Here is a 22,739-nt window from a genome sequence, read left to right as displayed (position 1 = left end):
AAACTAGAATTACAAGTGCTATGGTATTTTGACAATTTTACAATTACAATAAATTATTTAGAATAATAAAAAGAAAGAACCAATAAAAACTAATTAAGTGTGAACTTTTTTTTAAAAACTTCTTTTTTTTATTATTTAACTTTCCCAAGTGTGTAACAGAAACAGCACACTGACAAGAGATTAACTTCCTCAGTCCTAATTCAGAAAATGAAATAAGTTTAACTGCATATGATAAATCTTTTATGACCTTGCCAATTATGAGCATACTACAAGCTGCATCAAAGCATTTTAAGGCAGAGATTGAGTTCCACAAACACCTTCAGGAGACAGAAGAAACTTTCAGGTACATCATTAAAGTGTTAGTAATAATGTCTGGGTGGCTGAAAGTGTGTTTAATGCACATAACACTACTGCAATCATTTATGTTGTATTACTTATTTATTAGCATTAGCTTGTTTGTTGCAAAGTTAAACAAACTTAACCAATCTATCTCAATATCCAACAATTTTTCCCTTCAATAAAAACATAATCATCTAATTTAGGCGAGGACAAAAAGTCTTTGTGCACTTTTCCCAGTTATCAATACACAGTTGTACACCAACCCCACTACTAAAGCACCAAGAAGTGCTATTGCCCTGAGAGCACATTAAGCATATTTGCTTTCAGGTTTGAAATGTGCTATTACATCCACAGAGAGGTAGGCACATGAAGTACATTCAAGCCCTTTGCCTCAGTGAATAGCAGATTAATATATACAACATGGAGGAAACATGCTAGAATGCCTTATTACTAACAATCATAAAATGTTTTCACAGCACTTTTTTCTTTGAAGACTGCAGTTATAGGCAGTTGAAGAAAAATATTATGAAGGATTCATCATCTTCAGGGTCTTAAAATTGCTAAAACATAAATGTCCGTCAATAGTTTTTGTTTTACACCTTCTGTACTGAATAGCAGGACATAAATAACATCCCAATATGTTAACACAAAATTTGAATTTCCCCTTACACAGAACATTTCACCATGTGAATACATTCATTTACCTTAAACAAAAGAGTTCTTTCTCATATTTCAGTGCAGCAAATATCCCAAGATGAGAAAGGCCACAGTCTAGAATCAACAGATAATGTCCATGGGACAGGGAGGTTGAAGGCTGGGGACATTTGGACTTGTGTGGTTTACCCATTGAATATGCAAGCTGCTGTGTTTTCAGTAAGATATCACTGATTTCATTCTTCGTATAAATCATGCTGAGCTAATGAGTTTATGTATAAACTGATTTTAATTTTTAAATTGCAAGAATGCAATCATAACATTTGGCCTGGTGAATTATCCTTGACACCTCTAGCACAACACACACCTCATCATTAGATTATGGCTGTTTAATACATTCTTTTCAAGCAAGGCTTCCTCATGTAGATCTGCAGCAAATCTGTAGCAAAAGCTTTAAACATAAGTCATCTAACAAATACATATAATAATCTTTTTATACAACAAAAGATGGATATAGTCTGCTTCTCTGACATCTGTAGTTGAAATAACTGCACACAAACAAAAAATAAATATTTAGTCAATCACAATAGGGGTGTCAATATTATCTACACACCCTATAATGATTAAAAATTGCACAATAACGCACATTTACTTTACAATATGCCTGCATGAGCCCTGTATTTCCTGCATTACCTCAACTTAGAAGAACACTTTTATTAGCTGTATTTTTGTTCTCTAAATTACAATCACATCTGTACACAATGTGAATTTTTAGGAACTTTGTAGGATCTTTATAATGACATGTTTCCATGGATGAAAACAAAGTTATACAGATTAAAGGGAAGCCTCTCCAGTAGAATAACCACTCTACTACATGCCGTTTCATTTATACTGATCAGGGAGATGAAGCAGTTCTTCAAACACACATAGTTGGTTGTCAAGATATGCAGTCATGCAAAAACAACACTGCTTATTGAAACCAAATAGAATAAAAATGCAGGCATGATTTCCTCTAAAATAACTTAGAGGAATCACCTGAAAAAAACTGATTGATACTACTTACACACTCACACTCAGTTCACACACCTACACTGTAAATGTGTCAGTCATTAACTACCTAAACAGGAATAACCCTTCTGACAAACTACAGTTTTAGGCTCAAAGAAGTAAAGATATCTCTTAATTTGGTTACTCTCACCACTACTGAAAGTGCCTGTACATACATTGATAGTCAAAAGGCAAATTTTGGTTGTTGAGTATCACCGATAAAGAATACTGTTTTCAGAGTTGTGCAGACTGTGACAGTCCAGAGTCGGGGTGCACATTTTAGGTGCCCTGGGAAGTGTATTCCAGCATGCTCTGGGATAAGTCACATCACATTCATCTGAAGTAAGGTCTGGAATATCATCTGATTGAGTATCTGAGGTCTCTAGGTCACTGCGGATGCTCTCAGGTTGTGCTAAAGTAACATCTCCAGGTTGGTGGATAGAGCATTCTTTGCCATGATCCATTCCTCCTGCAGAACCAGCATCTCCTAGTTCAAATCCTGCATTAAGAGCCATAGCAAGTAATGGGCGGGTCTGTGTCAAATCTTCAATGCTACTTCCACTAGCCAACCGCAAATGGCTTGGTTTTGTCTCAATATCCACTTGAATTTCCAGATTAGTGCAGTCTCTGAAAAGAAAAGCAAAGATATCCTTCAGGTAGAATCTGGGATGGATGCATGCATTAAAAACATTTTTAGCTATCAAATTTAAAATTTTGAATGGAAAAAAATTGTGCTCAAAATAAGGCCACTAGCTTCTAAATTTTCAAATCAAATAATTTTAATGTCTACGGTGGGTTGGCGCCCTGCCCAGGATTGGTTCCTGCCTTGTGCCCTGTGTTGGCTGGGATTGGCTCCAGCAGATCCCTGTGAACCGGTGTTCGGATTCAACGGGCTGGAAAAATGGATGGATGGACGGATAATTTTAATGTGCAAACTAAAATCACTTATACCTAGAAGAAAGAGGAATAAAATAGTCAGCATTAAAGTCTGTTATGCAGATGCTAGATTGATTATTTGATATTCCCCGAGATTATTTGTAGATTATTTGGTAGTCCCCGAGTTACGGACATCCGACATAAGAACGGGGCCGCAGCTGCTCCTTCATTTGTCTGAGGAACACGACGCAGGCACTTCAGTAACTGCAACTCCATCATTTTCAGCCTGGGGATGCTGCAAGCGGTGGTTGGAGGGGGATGATTTCGCTGCTCGCGCAGTGTAGTGTCCCTTGGGCGACTCTGATGAATGGGGCAGTGGTGGCCGCACCCTATTCATTCTCAGTGGGCAGTTGGGTGCACGGCAAGTAGTAACCCGGGTCATAGTCACCGTGAGCAGGAAGGAGGCTTGATGGGGCGAAGGGGGGCGTTTCACTGTCCACCCACTACAGAGCCTTGCAGTATCCCTTGAAAGGCTGCCAAGTTTGTTCTCGAGAGGTGGCTGGTGATGTTGCAAGCAGTGACACGGTTGTGGCTGAACAGAAGCCATTGAGGATGAATAGGGCGGCAGGGGGCAGCATTGTAGTGTGTCTTGGGTGGCCGCCTATTGAATGGGGGTGGTGGTGGGCAATTCACTACCCACCTTTGGCCCCACCCTGTTCGTTCTCGGTGGGCGGACGTTGCAGGCAGCATACTGTATGCAAGTGGAGGTGACTGTGTGGTGGGCGGGTGGTGAACCGCCCCTCGCCACCCCCATTCATTCTCAACAGCAAGCTTGCTTGTACGGTTACGTACATAGCAGGAAGTTGTTTATCGTCAGTACACCAGACGTGCTGACGAAGGGTGCCTTCCTGCTGTGATAGCATGTACAGTGCTGTGCATCTTAACCTTTTGTCTTCACTCTTCAACAATGTCTCTGAAACACAAATCTGATGCAAGTGCTGGTGATGCAGTAAAGAAGATAAAAACCACCACCACGGAAAATAAAGTGGAAATAATAAAAAGGTCAGAGAGAGGAGAAACTCTATCATTCATTGGCAGAGCACTTGGTTACAGTCGGTCAATAATAACATTTATTAAAATAATGTACCTGTTCCGACTTACATACAAATTCAACTTCAGAACAATCCTACAGTCCCTATCTCGTACGTAACCCGGGGACTGCCTGTACCGAAACTTGTAGCCTTAGAAGTGAAAGCAACACCTCTCATCTTTTTCAAAAGAACAGGTTATGGATAAAAATGTTTACTTTATGTTAGCGATTAGAACTTTGGTCTGTTATCATTACAACTGTACTATTCGGCTCAACAAGCTCATCCATTCTATTTGCCTAGATGTTCCAGAACATCATTGAGATTTAAAGATCCATACTCCTACTCTCCACTGTACTACTTAGTAATCTATTCAAATGTGTCTATGATTCTCCCATTGTGTATTCAAATCTAACATTTCTCCTTCCTATATACTGTATAATACCTACATTTACTCATATTAAATTTCATCTGCAACAAAGCTACCCAAAGTCTACTGTCAAAGTCCTACTGTAACAATTTAGCTGATTCTGCATTTTCTGCCCCTTCACCTGGCTTGGTATTGCTTGCAAACACAACCAGCATACTGATTATAATCTTGTCCAGTGATCATGAAAAAGCCAGGCATCTAGTGGAAATACATATGGTAATAAATGTAAATCTGAAAATTTATACATAATTTATACTAAAATAATAATTTACACTAAAATCCACTGATACTTCAGTCTTTTATATAAGATTGTGTAGCATTTGCTTATAATCTATGTACATCCTCCTGTATACTTTAAAGCATCTCTAGCACTAGCTGCACTAACAATTCCAAAAAAATCATCTTCTTTCTGCTTTATTGTGTGAATGCTTAATGCTTGACACTTTTCAAATCTAAGATTTTATTTTTTTATTAAGAAATAACAATTTATACTCCCTCTTAGCCTTTCAGCTTGGAATTATTAATTCCCTGCATTCTGTGCACACCACTTATAACTACCACCAATTTTATGGTTTGGCAAGGTCCCCAGAATGGCACTATACAATCACTCACAGCCTCTGGCACAGCGCCAAGACAACATCAAACTTGACATGTCAAGTTTAAATGGGCCCTTACTGTGTCTTGGGGGAGAGAGTGGAAGGCTGGCACATCTGCTCAAACCTGTATGTAATCACTGGTCCTTTCCCAGAGCTGTTGTACCACAGGGTATTCCTGCATATTGCTTTGTTCACGTGTACTTAGTGTGGTGCTCGGCAAACCTGCAAGTGCCTATGTTTAACTGGCAATAACAATTAATTGAAATAATGTGTGAAAAAATCTATTTTTATTAGATAAATGTTGAAATATACTTTTTTAAATTAAGCTTTCATACAAGTACTTTATAGAAGAAATTAACAGGACAGATCAAAATTATGAGGAGCATGTTATTTTTTTGCCATGTATACAATGTATAAATATTTTCTTTACATATATTATTAAAAAAGTGCTGCAGATATTTTAAAGGAATTTTATTTTTGTACTTGAATGTGTGGAAGAATAATTTTAGGGTAGCATAGCATTCATCTTAAAATAGTATAAAGGGTTAAAAGATGTCAGAAGCCTTTGCAGGGATATCAGTAAACCATATAAAGTGAATAACAAAATGTACTGAAAGTTGACTAAGAAATCCACAGATATTCTGTAAAACAACCAGAATGGACAGTTGTTATATGCACAGAAATTTCAAGGGGGGTGGCTCAACTCAAAAGGTATAAGAAGAACCAGAATATAAGACTTTTATTTTATAGAAGTCACTTGGGTGTAAACTAATGAACCAACCTGAGTAAAATGTATGCATTGATTTATACTGTATTTAAATTCAATAGTTTCTAAAACTAATCTCGATTCTTTGTTTCTCTGATCATTCTGACCATGCTGTAACAGACTGATTTTGAAGAATGCTCCCTCTAAGGCATTTTTCCCCCGATTTGTCCTGTAAGATGATGCTTCTTTCTTTAATAAGATGTAAAATTTCTACCATAAAGGTCATTGAACAATATGCTTACAGAATTTCACAATTAAAAAATGAATAGGTAATACTTGTAGTCTATAGTTTAATTATAAAGATACCAATGTTAACAATTTAATATAGAATGTAAGGCTTCTCTGCATCTGGTTATGAATGAGCTTAGTGTAAAAAAGTTTTTAATACTAGAATCCCTGAAGCCTACGAAAAAAGTCGTAATTCCGGACTACCTTAAATTCCTTTTCACCTCTCCATAAGCATCTTTTGTTTTGTAAATGCGTCCATCAGCACAAGCAGCCCGCTATCCCATCCCCACCTTGTTGGAGCTTAACTCAGGCAAAACAATCTCCCAGTTCAAGCCAAAGCTCCTTATCTGTGTGTGAGGTGCCTGGAGTTATACAGGGTCAATAATACAGTATATCGTTATTTGGAATACATGCATTTCATGTGTGTTCCATGTCTACAAAGATCTGGGTAAGTGTAGTATGAAAGGAAATGCGTGGCAAGAAATGCTGAACACATACATAAAGCAGAAAGTTTTTCCATAGGCTTCAGGGATTCTAATGCTAACAGTCATTGCTGCTACTGACAAAGTCAAAATTATTGGTTCAATATCTCACGAAACTGAATTTTGGAATTGTGCCAGGGATTGTCTTTTTTTTCTAGTGCACTCTTTTGTTTCATAGGAGTTAGGTGGTAAAATCAACAAAGCATCTTACCTTTCGTGAGGGTTGTAAGAGCTGATGATGGATCCTGCCATTGCACGAGTGCTTGCATTATCACTGATGGTACTCAGACTTACAGTGTCTTTATGGAAGGTTTCTTTCTGGAAATCTGCCTGCACCTCTAGCCTGCAAAAGAACAAATAAATAAAAAAATAACAGTTCAGCAGCTTTTTTGGTGTATTATGTGCTAAGATGATCTGTCACTCTCCCCAAGCAAAATATAAAACAAACCTAACTGCATCTTTGGATTTTAGTCTCTTAGTCTCAGTGTTCTACAGTTGCAGCATCTTCTTCATTTTGTTGAGGTAACTTCACACACACTATTATATATTAGCAGAATACCCGCGCTTCGCAGCGGAGAAGTAGTGTGTTAAAGAAGTTATGAAAAAGAAAAGGAAAAATTTTAAAAATAACGTAACATGATTGTTAATGTAATTGTTTTGTCATTGACATGAGTGTTGCTGTCATATCTATCTCTCTCTATATATCTATATCTATCTATATCTATATATCTATAGTGTGTATATATATATATATATATATATCTATATCTATATCTCTATAGTGTGTGTATATATATATATATATATATATATATATATATATATATATATATATATATATATATATATACACATATATACAGTGGTGTGAAAAACTATTTGCCCCCTTTCTGATTTCTTATTCTTTTGCATGTTTGTCACACAAAATGTTTCTGATCATCAAACACATTTAACCATTAGTCAAATATAACACAAGTAAACACAAAATGCAGTTTTTAAATAATGGTTTTATTATTTAGGGAGAAAAAATCCAAACCTACATGGCCCTGTGTGAAAAAGTAATTGCCCCTTGTTAAAAATAACCTAACTGTGGTGTATCACACCTGAGTTCAATTTCCGTAGCCATCCCCAGGCCTGATTACTGCCACACCTGTTTCAATCAAGAAATCACTTAAATAGGAGCTGCTTGACACAGAGAAGTAGACCAAAAGCACCTCAAAAGCTAGACATCATGCCAAGATCCAAAGAAATTCAGGAATAAATGAGAACAGAATTAATTGAGATCTATCAGTCTGGTAAAGGTTATAAAGTCATTTCTAAAGCTTTGGGACTCCAGCGAACCACAGTTAGAGCCATTTTTCACAAATGGCAAAAACATGGAACAGTGGTGAACCTTCCCAGGAGTGGCCGGCCGACCAAAATTGCCCCAAGAGCACAGAGACGACTCATCCGAGATGTCACAAAAGACCACAGGACAACGTCTAAAGAACTGCAGGCCTCACTTGCCTCAATTATGGTCAGTGTTCACGACTCCACCATAAGAAAGAGACTGGGCAAAAACGGCCTGAATGGCAGATTTCAAGGCGCAAACCACTGTTAAGCAAAAGAACATTAGGGCTCGTCTCAATTTTGCTAAGAAACATCTCAATGATTGCCAAGACTTTTGGGAAAATACCTTGTGGACTGATGAGACAAAAGTTGAACTTTTTGGAAGGCAAATGTCCCGTTATATCTGGCATAAAAGGAACACAGCATTTCAGAAAAAGAACATCATACCAACAGTAAAATATGGTGGTGGTAGTGTGATGGTCTGGGGTTGTTTTGCTGCTTCAGACTTGGAAGGCTTGCTGTGATAGATGGAACCATGAATTCTACTGTCTACCAAAAAATCCTGAAGGAGAATGTCTGGATCATCTGTTTGTCAACTCAAGCTGAAGCGATCTTGGGTGCTGCAACAGGACAATGACCCAAAACACACCAGCAAATCCACCTCTGAATGGCTGAAGAAAAACAAAATGAAGACTTTGGAGTGGCCTAGTCAAAGTCCTGACCTGAATCCAATTGAGATGCTATGGCATGACCATAAAAAGGCGGTTCATGCTAGAAAACCCTCAAATAAAGCTGAATTACAACAATTCTGCAAAGATGAGTGGGCCAGAATTCCTCCAGAGCTGTAAAGACTCACTGCAAGTTATCGCAAACGCTTGATTGCAGTTATTGCTGCTAAGGGTGGCCCAACCAGTTATTAGGTTCAGGGGGCAATTACTTTTTCACACAGGGCCATGTAGGTTTGGATTTTTTTCTCCCTAAATAATAAAACCATCATTTAAAAACTGCATTTTGTGTTTACTTGTGTTATATTTGACTAATGGTTAAATGTGTTTGATGATCAGAAACATTTTGTGTGACAAACATGCAGAAGAATAAGAAATCAGGAAGGGGGCAAATAGTTTATATCTCTATATATATATCTATATATATCTATATATCTCTATATATCTATATATATCTATATATATATCTATATATATATATCTATATATATATATCTATATATATCTATATATATCTATATATATATATCTATATATATCTATATATATATATATATATATATATATATATATATATATATATATATATACACACACACAGTGGTACCTCGGTATATGTCTGCTTTGGAATAAGTCCAACTTGGTATACGTCCTGTTTAGAGGCAAAATATTTTGCTTGGTATACGACCTTTGTTTGGAATATGACTCGTGTGCTAGAACAACACGTGTGGTATACCGGGCGCGTGCCTTCAAAAAAAAAAAAAGTTTTAACTTGTACAGTAATCCCTCACTATATCGCACTTCGACATTCGCAACTTCACTGTATCGTGGATTTTATATGAAAGCATAACTAAATATATAACGCGGATTTTTCCCTGCTTCGCGGGTTCTGTGGACAATGTCTTTTTACTTCCTGTACATGCTTCCTCAGTTGGTTTGCCCAGTTGATTTCATACAAGGGACGCTATTGGCGGATGACTGAGAAGCTAACCAATCAGAGCACGCAGTTAAGTTCTCCTGACTGAGAAGCTAACCAATCAGAGCACGCAGTTAAGTTCCTGCGTGCTGAATGCAGTGTTAACCAGGAAGTCTCGTCTCGCTCATTCAACATCAACGTGTTTCACTGTGTAAAGAGTTAACTTTTGTGCTCTTTTGTGTTTATCTTTGTTTATAGTCAAGCCATTCATTATGGCTCCAAAACGATCTGTTACTGCTTCAGGGGCCGTGCCCAAGTGCAAACGGAAGATGTTAACGATTGTCGAAAAGGTAAGCGTTTTGGATTTGTCGAAGGCTACGATTCTTTTATTTAAAAGTAGGAAAGGAATACAAGATCTACGGCCGCAGTGTCCTTTTAACCAGGGTGCAAAACGAGTTGTAAGTGGATGTAATAAGGCAGTAGTCTGGATGGAATCTGCTTTAGGGATTTGGATTGAAGACTGCCAGAAGAAGAACAACGGCAGTGCTACACAATCGCCTGAAGTGGCAACTTTGGAAGAACTGTAACGCTCTCCTTTGTTCTGCAGTAAATTTAAACTCATTGTTATCGGACAAGTCATCGTGTCATTTTTGGTGAGTAACGATAATTAATTTTCTACTTAAAGAAAATTAGTACATGTACGTACGTTAAGTGTCACTGTACACACATTTACTGTATACTATATTTCTTGCGTTGTACATATTTATTGCTGGTGGCCTGTCTATCGTAATGGCTGTAACATATGTGATATCGGAGACACTCAATATCTTTAAAATAATATTTAGGTTTTACTGTATATAAACAGTGTGTTTATATACATAATTTCAATGAATCTTACCTAATATCTAAGAAAATACAAAGGGATTATGCTGTATAACTCTGCGGGGAATATTTATAAACAGTGTGGGAGAGTTTAAAAGGGCTTAAAATATATAAAAATAACCATACAAACATATGGTTTCTACTTCGCGGATTTTCACCTATCACGGGGGGGTCTGGAATGCAACCCCCGCGATCGAGGAGGGATCTCTCTCTCTCTCTATATATATTATAAATATATATTTATTTTGGAGAATTAGTGAGTGAGTGAGTCAGTGAGGGCGTTGCCTTTTATTAGTATGGATATATATATATATATATATATATATATATATATATATATATATATATATATATAATCTATAATAATAAAAGGCAAAGCCCTCACTCACTCACCACTAATTCTCCAACTTCCCGTGTGGGTGGAAGGCTGAAATTTGGCAGGCTCATTCCTTACAGCTTCCTTACAAAAGTTGGGCACGTTTTATATCGAAATTCTACGCGTAATGGCCATAACTGGAAGCAGTTTTCTCCATTTACTGTAATGGAGATGAGCTTCAACGCCGTGGGGAGTTTCGTGTGACATCATCACGCCTCCCGTAATCACGCAGTACATAGAAAACCAGGAAGACCTCAAAAAAGCGCTGAAGAAAACATGCATTATATAATTGAGAAGGCAGTGAAACAATAAGAAGCGAGCGAGTGACATATACAACCATATTCATGAGTTCTGCTACTTCGGAAACAAAGCACGATGTAAACCTACACTCTAAATTAAGTTCATAGACAGGCTGCCGCTGGCGTTTGTAATTTAGTGCCTGCCCATATAAGGCCGTCCGTCAGCGGCAATCCAACAGCAAACTGCCACGGGTAAATATTCACGGGTGAAGGACTGTGCTTATGGAGAGGAAGATGAGATGGTCAGGGTGGTGTTTGACACAAACTCAGCGAAACTGCGAGAGAAAGTTTTAAGTGCCAGGACTAAGGTAACATTAAATACAGCTATGGACATAGCACGAGATGGCACCAGCACAGCTGGGAACCTTCGATGCATGTACACCGAAGCGCTCACATGAACTGACGCAGTGTACAGATAAAAGCAACAGTTCCAAAGAGCTGAACAAAACCAATTACACAATTGAAAAGGCAGCAAAAAATATGTAGCGTCTGATACTTACAAGCATATTCATAAATCCAGCTACTGCGGAAACAAAGCACACGTTGGAAAAAGTCAATGTCCCGCTAAAGGAAGACAGTGTTAAAAAAAAAAAAAACCCGTGCATGCAGTGTGTCGTATGTTACGTTATTTTTAAAATGTTCCCTTTTCTTTTTCTAGCTTTTTTAACACACTACTTCTCGCTGCGATACGGGTATATATATATGTATATATATATCCCGATCTACATACTCGAATAATGGATACTTTATTCGCCATCAATGATTGTTTTGGTAAAGCCATACTCAGTGTATTCATTAGATGAACGGTAAAAAAGTAAGAGCGAGGGGAGGATGACTCATTGAGGCATGCAGGCTGTAGTGCACGTCAACTCTATCTGAATTGCGCGATCACATTTGAAAAAATATATCTTTTCAAGTTCTATTTAGTCCATATGTGTCAAACTCAAGGGCCGCTGGCCACATCCGGCCCGGCGTGTAATTATATCCGCCCGAGATCATTTTATATACTGTATTATTGTTATTAATGGCCCGGGTATATGAAGCGCTGGTAACACAATAAACTACAGATCCCATAATGCAGCGCTTCAGCTGCCTTGCCGAACACTTACCGCGTTAATCAAGTCTACCTTATGATGCTGCAAGTTATTGCGCAGCTACAGTTATTGCGCAGCTACAGTTATTGCTCACTGAGTTTGCACGGTGCTTTGGTGACTTTGAAGAACAAAAAAAGTCTGTCTACATGCGGCTCGAACCTTGTGCATGTTTGGTAGCACATATCTGTGTGAGAAGCTCTTCTCAGTGATAAAGACTAACAAAACAGCACACAGGAGTCGCCTCACTGATGAGCACCTGCAATCCATCCTGAGAATCTCCACAACACAGAACCTCACACCAAACAGAAACGAACTTGTGGCCAAAAAGATGCCAGGCGTCCAGCTCTAAAATGACATATGAGCAAAGACAACTTAATGATTTGATTTGTTATTGCACGTAAGAGCGGAGTCAACTGTTTTAACAAACAGCGTATTGCACTGATACGAAATAGCTGTGTGTGTATATATGTAGATATGTATGTATATGTATATATATGTTTATATATGTGTGTGTATGTATGTATATATATATATGTATTTGTGTGTATATATGTGTGTGTATGTATGTATGTGTGTGTATATATGTGTGTGTATATATATATATATATATATATATATATATGTTTATGTGTGTGTGTGTGTGTAAATATATATATATATGTTTCCTTTTCTTTTTCATTGCTTCTTTAACACACTACTTCTCCGCTGCGAAGTGCGGATATTTTGCTAGTATAATATATAAAAGAGACGCTGCTGCTAAATACTCGCAGGCAAATCCACAAGTTAATACCGGGAATGCCTGTTAAACATGTTAGATTCACGAGTATCGAATATATATATATGTATATATATATACACACACATATATACATACATACATACATACACACACAGCCAAACTTTTGCCTCGGTTCCCGCCCACACACTCGGTATACAAACAAGCCAGTTTCCCTTTCAGTTTGTGCGGGCCGATGATTTTGCATTGTTCTCGGTCAGACGTGCCTGCCTGCTGCTGACAGTGAGGGTGTGTGCGAGAGAGAGAGAGAGAGAGAGAGAGAGAGAGAGTCAGAGAGAGAGAGAGACTGCACGTCAAGCCTACCTGCTGCTGAGAGAGAGAGGGGGGGGCGCGTTCTGCTGACAGAGAGAGTGAGCCTGCACGTGCCTGCTGCTGAGAGAGAGAGGGGGAGGGTGCGTGCTGCTGAGAGAGAGAGAGAGAGAGCGCGAGCCAGCACATGCGTGCCTGCCTGGCTGGTTCATACGCGCCGATTACTGTATTTAAGCAGAGCCGCTCCCTGTTCATTGTTCTCAGTCAGAAGTGCGTGCTTTACCTGCGATCTCTTTGTGCTCTACAGTATTTTGTGTGCTTTTGCAGTTAACTATGGCTTCTAAGCAAGTGAAGAGTGGTGAGAAAAAAGTTTTGAAGAAAATTGAAATTGAAGTAAAGAAAGAAATTATTGAAAAGTTTGAGCGTGGCGTTCGTGTTACTGATCTTGCCGCCGAGTACAAGAAGTCAAAATCTACGACTTCAACTATTCTAAAGCAGAAAGAATCTATTAAAGCAGCTGATGTTGCAAAAAGAGTTACAGCATTAACCAGGCAGAGGCTTCAAGTGCTGGAAGAGGAGGAAAAACTGTTTACCAGTTTATTCATTTACCAATTTGAGAACCCTCGTACTTTCAATGTAAACAAAGCCAGACTGCCAGTAATGTGGAGGGCAAATACAAAGGGTTGGGTCACAAGGACTTTGTTTTTGGAATGGCTGCATGAGGCTAAAAACACCAGAAACCCAAGAAACCACAAGAGAGAAAACACCTGAAAGAAAACATCCCTCTATTGCGGAGCCAGACTCTCCCTCAAAACTGTAACCTCCTCTTCACCCAGTTCCTCCACACTTCATGCCAGAACTCAACTCATGCAAAGTTAGTTTTCTTGGTGGTTTATGGTTTTTGTATTACAGATTTTTCAAAAGTAAATTTTTCAGTTCGTAGCGTGAATTGTTGCAATGTTACTTTTCTCTTTTTCAAATGTTCATTTTTTTCCCTGTGCTTAAAACTCATTTAACACTAGAATTACCAGACCCTACAAAAAAACTCGTAAATCCGTCCCACCTTAAATCGCTTCTTAAATTCCTTCACACAGGAGCATTTGAAAAATCTGTAATTTAATAAACCACCAAGAAAAGTAACATTGCAACAAATCACACTACGGACCACTCTCTGTAAACACTTTTTTTTTTTTTTTAAACACTAAAATTACCAGAGCCTACGAAAAAACTCGTAAATCCGTCCCACCTTAAATCGCTTCTTAAATCCCTTCACACCTCTCCGCCAGCGTCCTTTGTCCTCTAAATGTGCTGATAAAGAGAAGCTAGAAGCAGCCGGCTATTCCATCCCCCCACCAATTTAGAACGTGCACGAACTTCTCTCAGCTCATGCCTTGATTGAGTATCTGGGAGTGAAGTGAAGTTTTAGAGTGGAAATAATAGATCGTTACTTGGAACACACGCATTTCATGTCTGTTCTGTTTCTACAGTAATCTGTGTAAACACATTGTTAAAACAGAAACGTTTTTTATATTCTAGTAGTAGATGACAAAATGTAGGCATAAACTATATAATGTATGAAGCCTGAAGTCCAAATATCAAAGAAACATTTTCACAAAAGGTACAAATATAACACAACAATTGCGCTTTTATTCAAAAAAATAACTGCAGAAACAAAAAGCCGCCTCAACAAGCGACATTGACACCCATTTATTATAACTGCCTCCATGGCGCAATAGAATCAGCTGCTGCCCAGGAATCAAAAGGTTGTGAGTTCGATCCTGCACCACTCCGTTTTGAGAAGTAAACTGCTCTTAGTCTTACTATCTATACTAATAAAAGGCAAAGCCCTCACTGACTCACTCACTCACTGACTCATCACTAATTCTCCAACTTCCCGTGTAGGTAGAAGGCTGAAAATTGGCAGGTTCATTGCTTACAGCTTCCTTACAAAAGTTGGGCAGGTTTCATTTCGAAATTCTGCACGTAATGGTCATAACTGGAAGCTATTTTTCTTCATTTACTGTAATGGAGTTGAGCTCGAAAGCCGTGTAGGGGATAGGGGTCGGAGTTTTGTGTGACATCATCACGCCTCCCACGTAATCGCGCGGTACATAGAAAACCAGGAAGAGCTCCAAAAAGTGCTGAAGAAAACATGCATTATATACTTGAGAAGGCAGCGAAACAATAAGAAGCGAGCGAGTGACATATACAACCATATTCATGAGTGCTGCTACTTTGGAAACAAAGCACGGTGTAAACCTTAAGTTTAAATTAAGTTCATAGACAGGCTGCCCTGTCTACCCCGACATACATACTCTCAAATAGACAAGCCACACGCCGTGGCACAATGGTAGAGGCTTCGCCTCTAGCGCCGACATCCGAGGTTTGATTCCCGAGAGGGGATGCACGGAGTATGTACGCGTGCTTCCCAATTCATTTTACCCTCGCATCCCCTTGGTTTGAGACGTATGAAAAAATATGCGATTAACGCAGAATCATGTTACGTTATTTTTAAAATGTTTCCCTTTCTTAGCACAAGCACAGCTGAGAAGCTTCGATGCATGTACTCCATAACGCGTTAAAAAAAATAATGCATTTCATCACACTTTCAATTCCAAGCAAAGGGGAACTTTTGTCAATGCATGATTTCCTGGTACATCGATTACATTGATGCACACATCAGAGCTACAAAAATGTTAGAGTCGGAATAAAGCGCATTCCTACGACTGATCGGAGGAAAATTTCATTTCAAAAGACTACCCGACGGAAGCCTTGATAAAAGCATGGTTTTGTGCACACTGAAAAGCAAGCAAAATTAGATGCATTACAGAAAGCGGACTTTGTGGCTCTTACTGGGGATCATTGGACTTCCGTGACCATTAGTAATTCTAATGACATTACAAAATGTTCAATGATCACACTGTTTTAGCCTAATGTACAAAATAATTTTGGCTAAGGTTACTCAGAGTTTAAAGATTAAGATGGTCAAATTACCTTTTACGTTTCTGACTTATTTTTTTAAGAAGAAAAACTGCACTTTATGTTGAAATTTTGGTTATTATTATTTAAAGACAATACCATTCTGAAAATGTACTTAAAGTACTTAAAATACCACTTTATTTTTAAGGCTGCCCAATTTTAGCCAGGGATGATATTTTTGTTTCTGTTTTGAATTGAAATGCAGTTTTCATACATTTCATACATTTTTTTTCCAGAAATGAAAAGAGCTTGAGTTTACAATATTCATGTCCATATCTATTATTTGATTCTGTTGCCCACTAAAACCCTTTTAAATTAAAAAAAAAAATTTGCGATTTAGAGCAAATTTTCATGTGTGATTACATACGATTAATCAAGATTAATTATTACAGTCTCTAATTAATTAGATTATATTAGGGGTGGGGACTTGATTAAAAAATATATATATATATATATATATATATATATATATATATATATATATATATATATATATATATATATATATATATATATATATATATATATAAATATATATAAAAGTGCACTTGTTTTGTTATACTTTTACACCAACATATGTTCCTGTGTTTGAGCATGCTCAAACAGGCATGCTCAAAAAATACACGTGTAATGCCACGAAAAGAGAGAATAGAGAGAAGTGTGTATATTGCTTCTTACAGGAAAAGGCGATGGAAAAAGTGCACTTTTGTTATACTTTTACACCAACATATGTTACTGTGTTTGAGCGACACAGGCAGATGGGGAGTGTCTGATTATTGCATATAGCGCCGAAGTTACTGCTCTTTACCATTCTCTCCTCTGCATGTCCTGGAGTACAAAAGAAACAGCATACAGCAACATGCAGTGACTGGCAGGAACACTCAATTAAACTGAATAAAAAAAAAATCAAGTGACAGTGAGATACGAAGAAGGCAGGTTGGCCAGTGTTTGTGTGTCAGAACATGCGTGGGGGGGGTTGGGGGGGGCGTTAGTATGCGTGGGGGGCGTTAGTATGCATGGTGGTACACTGCAGAGCTATAGCACGTCTTTATGTGAAAACAGCCATGTCAGATGGGGTTGTATGGATTGATTCTGAACACAACTGAGGGAATGAAAATTGAATTTACAAAAAAAAAAAAAGCCAAACTTTACTAGGATCATAAATTACACCAGCTGTTACAAACTGAAATCAAATGTATGCTTTTACTCTAAAATAGTAAGACTAAGAGCAGTTTACTTCTCAAAACAGAGTGGTATAGGATCGAACTCGCGACCTTTTGATTCCCAGGCGGCAGCTGATTCTATTGCACCACGGAGGCACTCATAATAAACAGGTGTCAATGTCGCATGTTAAGGCGGCTTTTTGTTTCTGCAGTTATATTTTTGAATAAAAGCGCAATTGTTGTGTTATATTTGTACCTTTTGTGAACATGTTTCTTTGATATTTGGACTTCAGGCTTCATACATTATATAGTTTATGCCTACATTTTGTCATCTACTACTAGAATATAAAAAACGTTACTGTTTTAACAATGTGTTTACACAGATTACTGTAGAAACGGAACAGACATGAAATGCGTGTGTTCCAAATAACGATCTATTATTTCCACTCTAAAACTTCACTCCCAGATACTCAATCAAGGCATGAGCTGAGAGAAGGTAATGCACGTTCAAAATTGGTGGGGGGATGGAATAGCCGGCTGCTTCTAGCTTCTCTTTATCAGCGCATTTAGAGGACAAAGGACACTGGCGGACAGGTGTGAAGGGATTTAAGAAGCGATTTAAGGTGGGACGGATTTACGAGTTTTTTCGTAGGGTCTGGTAATTCTAGTATTAAATGAGTTTTAAGCACAGGGAAAAAAAAACGAACATTTGAAAAAAGAGAAAAGTAACATTGCAACAATTTACACTACGAACTGAAAAATTAACTTTTGAAAAATCTTTTGAAAAATACTTTTGAAAAAAACACCAAGAAAACTAACCTTGCATGAGTCAAGTTCTGGCATGAAGTGAGGAGGAACTGGTTGGAGAGAAGGTTACAGTTTTGAGGGAGAGTCCGGCTCCGCGATGGAGAGATGTTTTTCTTCAGGTGTTTTCTCTCTTGTGATTTATTGGGTTTCTGGCATTTTTAGATGTTTAGCTGGTGGATCAGTGTGATCAGTTTTTTCACGAATTCTTTTGCAGCTTCAGGGTCTGAACTAGCAGCCTCTCCATGCCTTACCACACTATGAATGCCACTTCTTTTGCAAAACTTTTCAAACCATCCTCTACTGGCTTTAAATTCCTCACTTTTGGCACTCGTAGAAGGATAGTTTTGCAGCAAATCGCCATGAATCTTCCTGGCTTTCTTGCATTACATCACCTTGCTTACGCAAGTTGCTTCTTGTTCAGCCACACTAGCAACAGTTTTTCCACCTCTTCCAGCACTTGAGGCCTCTGCCTGGTTAACGCTGTAACTTCTTTTTCAACATCAGCTGCTTTAATAGATTCTTTCTGCTTTAGAATAGTTGAAATCGTAGATTTTGATTTCTTGTACTTGGCGGCAAGATCAGTAACTCCAACGCCACACTCAAACTTTTCAATAATTTCTTTTACTTCGATTTCAATTTTAATTCAAAACTTTCTTCTCACCACTGTTAACTTGCTTAGAAGGCATGGTTAACTGCAAAAGCACACAAAATACTGTAGAGCACAAAGAGATCACAAGTAAAGCACGCATGTCTGACTGAGAACAATGAACAGGGAGCAGCTCAACACGTGCTTAAATACAGTAATCGGCGCGTACGAACCGGAAGGGAAATGGAATAGAACGCAAAGAGTTCACAGTGAAAGCACGCATGCACGTGCGGAAATCATCGGCGCGCACAAATAGAAAGGGAAACTGGCTTGTTCGTACGGTGGGTACGGAAAGTATTCAGACCCCCTTCAATTTTTCACTCTTTGTTATATTGCAGCCATTTGCTAAAATCATTTAAATTAATTTTTTCCCTCATTAATGTACACACAGCACCCCCATATTGACAGACAAAAAAGAATTTTTGAAATTGTTGCAGATTTATTAAAAAAGAAAAACTGAAATATCACATGGTCCTAAGTATTCAGACCCTTTGCTCAGTATTTAGTAGAAGCACCCTTTTGAGCTAATACAGCCATGAGTCTTCTTGGGAAAGATGCAACAAGTTTTTCACACCTGGATTTGGGGATCCTCTGCCCTTCCTCCTTGCAGATCCTCTCCAGTTCTGTCAGGTTGGATGCTCAATTGGGTTTAAGTCAGGGCTCTGGCTGGGCCATTCAAGAACAGTCACAGAGTTGTTGTGAAGCCACTCCTCCGTTATTTTAGCTGTGTGCTTAGGGTCATTGTCTTGTTGGAAGGTAAACCTTCAGCCCAGTCTGAGGTCCTTAGCACTCTGGAGAAGGTTTTGTCCAGGATATCCCTGTACTTGGCCATATTCATCTTTCCCTCGATTGCAACCAGTCGTCCTGTCCCTGCAGCTGAAAAACACCCCCACAGCATGATGCTGCCACCGCCATGCTTCACTGTGGGGACTGTATTGGACAAGTGATGAGCAGTGCCTGGTTGTCTCCACACATACCGCTTAAAATTAAGGCCAAAAAGTTCTATCTTGGAGTTTGCTAAAAGACACCTGAAGGACTCTGAGATGGTGAGAAATAAGATTCTTTGGTCTGATGAGACCAAGATAGAACTTTTTGGTTGCAATCGAGGGAAAGACGAATATGGCCAAGTACAGGGATATCCTGGACAAAAACCTTCTCCATTGTGCTAAGGACCTCAGACTGGGCCAAAGTTTTACCTTCCAACAGGACAATGGACTCTAAGCACACAGCTAAAATAACGAAGGAGTGGTTTCACAACAACTCTGTGACTGTTCTTAAATGGCCCAGCCAGAGCCCTGACTTAAACCCAATTGAGCATCTCTGGAGAGACCTAAAAATGGCTGTCCACCAACGTTTACCATCCAACCTGACAGAACTGGAGAGGATCTGCAACGAGGAATGGCAGAGGATCCCCAAATCCAGGTGTGAAAAACTTGTTGCATCTTTCCCAAGAAGACTCATGGCTGTATTAGCTCAAAAGGGTGCTTCTACTAAATACTGAGCAAAGGGTCTGAATACATAGGACCATGTGATATTTCAGTTTTTCTTTTTTAATAAATCTGCAACAATTTCAAAAATTTTTTTTTTGTCTGTCAATATGGGGGTGTTGTGTGTACATTAATGAGGGAAAAAAATTAATTTAAATGATTTTAGCAAATTGCTGCAATATAACAAAGAGTGAAAATTGAAGGTGTGAATACTTTCAGACAAGATGATGTGTGTGTGTGTATATATATATATATATATATATATATATATATATATATATATATATATATATATATATATATATATATATATATATATATACACACACACACACACACACACACACACACACACACATATATATATTTTAATACATATTTTTACACACACACGTTATATATACGAACATCTATGTTTAATCAGTGGAATTGCCAACCACCCCATTTTTATTCTCCCCCTCACCTTCTATATTTGCCCTTGTTTGTGCCAAGAGTTCCTCCAGAAAGAGCTGTGAAACTACCAGTCTCCCCATAGCCTCCTTGTGCCATGCTAAGCCCATCTGTAGGACTACCACTTGTACTTAGGCCACTGGTTAAGCCCTCAATGCTGCTTTCACCAAGACTTGGGTTCTTCAAAGCCCGCCAGGCATCTGCCACTGAAGAAAGAAAGGATGAAAATGATAAATAGAAAATGTTAAAATTGACTGCCCTACAGTTTGTAATCTAGAAAATGTAGGAACCTGTGATTGGTCCATCATCTTCATCAAATTCTATCTTGACTCCTTTTCCATTGCCTCGGCTTACACCACATCCCCCTCCTCGGCATAGTGAAATTGGTACTACTCCATAAACATACGCCAACATGATGGGTACTCCAATGCCTGCAGATCAACACAAAACAGCTCAAGACCTGAATTGTTAGTTGCTTACCACCTTCTTTTAAATGCTCAACCTGATTCATGGTATTCGTAAATGAAAGTAATGTAACACGCACCTACACTAACCGCTGCAATAACAGGCGATGCAACAACTGATAGTGCAACACCTCCTGTTATAGCAAGATTGCGTTTATGCTTTGAAGTCTTCTTTCCATCATAGCGACTATGGATCTGTGAAAGGTTTTAAACAGAAACAAAAAACTTTTGTTATTTTTGCAAACATAAACTATTTTTTTTCTCATAGAAAATGACACTGGTCAATGGCAATTTTAAAAGATAGCTCTAAAAGACATATTAAAAAGTTATTATCCTGAGAATTTCAATCCACTTCAAGTATTTAATGTCTGACATATAGTCAATAACCTTTGTTTTGAGCCATTACTATTCTATTAATGGCCACTCATCTCTGCGTTTCATGTCTTTAACTACAGATGTTCTAAGTTTCAGTAATACCATACAAACCCGACACTAATGCTGTTTCAAGTTGAGATCAGGCTTTTGAATGCCATCAGGAAAAAAAGCAAGCCCTATTTTCATCATTTGCCACTTATTATTTTATTACAGCTTTTGTAGAACCACAAAGTCATAAGCAGCTCAGAGGAACATTAAATAAACTCCACTAACAGAGTTATAAAAATGATTAACCAAGATACCAATATTACCTTCCTCCCAATATATACAGGAATGCCAATGATCATTGCAGGAACAGCAATGCCAGCTATCAATGTGATGCCCACAGGTGCGCCAATAAGTGTGCCCAGCTGCCACAGAATCTTTTTCTTGCGACTCCAGGGTTTTTTGCCCCAGAATGTGCATCCTGAAGGACTATGGGAAAAAAAAAACAAAAAAACAAAAACATTCCTAAGGTGTTAGAATGTTGTCAGTAAACCAAAGCAATCTGCAAGAACACCTGCATTACAAATTCAGAAAAATAAACATGTTGTATGGTAATGATGGTTGTTTATACTTCTGGCAGGTTGAAAAAACAGTTGCCCTTAAACAAACAAACAAACAAACAAAAGTTCTTTAAACTACCTGGAAGACAAGATGACCTTTTTTATTTTGTTTCATTATTTTTTCTTGCGGTACATACAGTAGGTGATTTGAGATGTAGTTTTTACAGCGTGGGATTGTTATATACAGAAGTAGAACCATTTTAACCTACACCAATAGAAAAAACTAACAAGTTATATACAGCAGTTCAGTATGTTGTCATTAATGACAAATAATGTGTCCTTTATCAAACTGTATAGATCCTACCAGTTCTGCCCTCATATCCATTACATAGGCACACCTGAAGTAGATTTCAACTGTATTAAATAGCAGACAAAGCAAGGCATTTATTTCCCCCCCACCCATTCAGTAAAAAGCAGGAGCTTGCCCTTTTAACTGTTTAAGCAGTGTTCAGTTTAAATGAAGGAAGATCTGTAGATACTGTGTTTGCTCAAAAGACTTCCAAAGTGTTAAATCTCTAAACCCAGTACTTTCTGTTCTTTATTTTGCCTTATACAATTTCTTGTATTAGGAATTTGTTCGTTTTTACATAC

General features: G+C 38.1%; 1 protein-coding gene across 1 annotated transcript in view; it reads right to left on the bottom strand.

Moving 5' to 3' along the window:
- Positions 1-419: 419 nt before the first annotated feature.
- Positions 420-22,739, bottom strand: part of rnf19b (ring finger protein 19B) — a 43,708-nt gene continuing 21,388 nt past the window's right edge. The window contains exons 5-10 of the mRNA XM_039739401.1: positions 21,855-22,017; positions 21,249-21,363; positions 20,995-21,135; positions 20,718-20,910; positions 6,718-6,849; positions 420-2,667 (exon numbers count right to left, since the gene is read on the bottom strand). Coding sequence (XP_039595335.1) covers positions 2,253-2,667; positions 6,718-6,849; positions 20,718-20,910; positions 20,995-21,135; positions 21,249-21,363; positions 21,855-22,017 — 1,159 coding nt within the window. The 3' untranslated portion in view covers positions 420-2,252. The remainder of the gene's footprint in view (positions 2,668-6,717; positions 6,850-20,717; positions 20,911-20,994; positions 21,136-21,248; positions 21,364-21,854; positions 22,018-22,739) is intronic.

Source organism: Polypterus senegalus, chromosome 17, assembly GCF_016835505.1.
Source record: "Polypterus senegalus isolate Bchr_013 chromosome 17, ASM1683550v1, whole genome shotgun sequence".
NCBI lineage: Eukaryota > Metazoa > Chordata > Cladistia > Polypteriformes > Polypteridae > Polypterus > Polypterus senegalus.
Note: the sequence above shows the minus strand (reverse complement) of the source record. Positions and strands in the feature narration are given on the sequence as shown.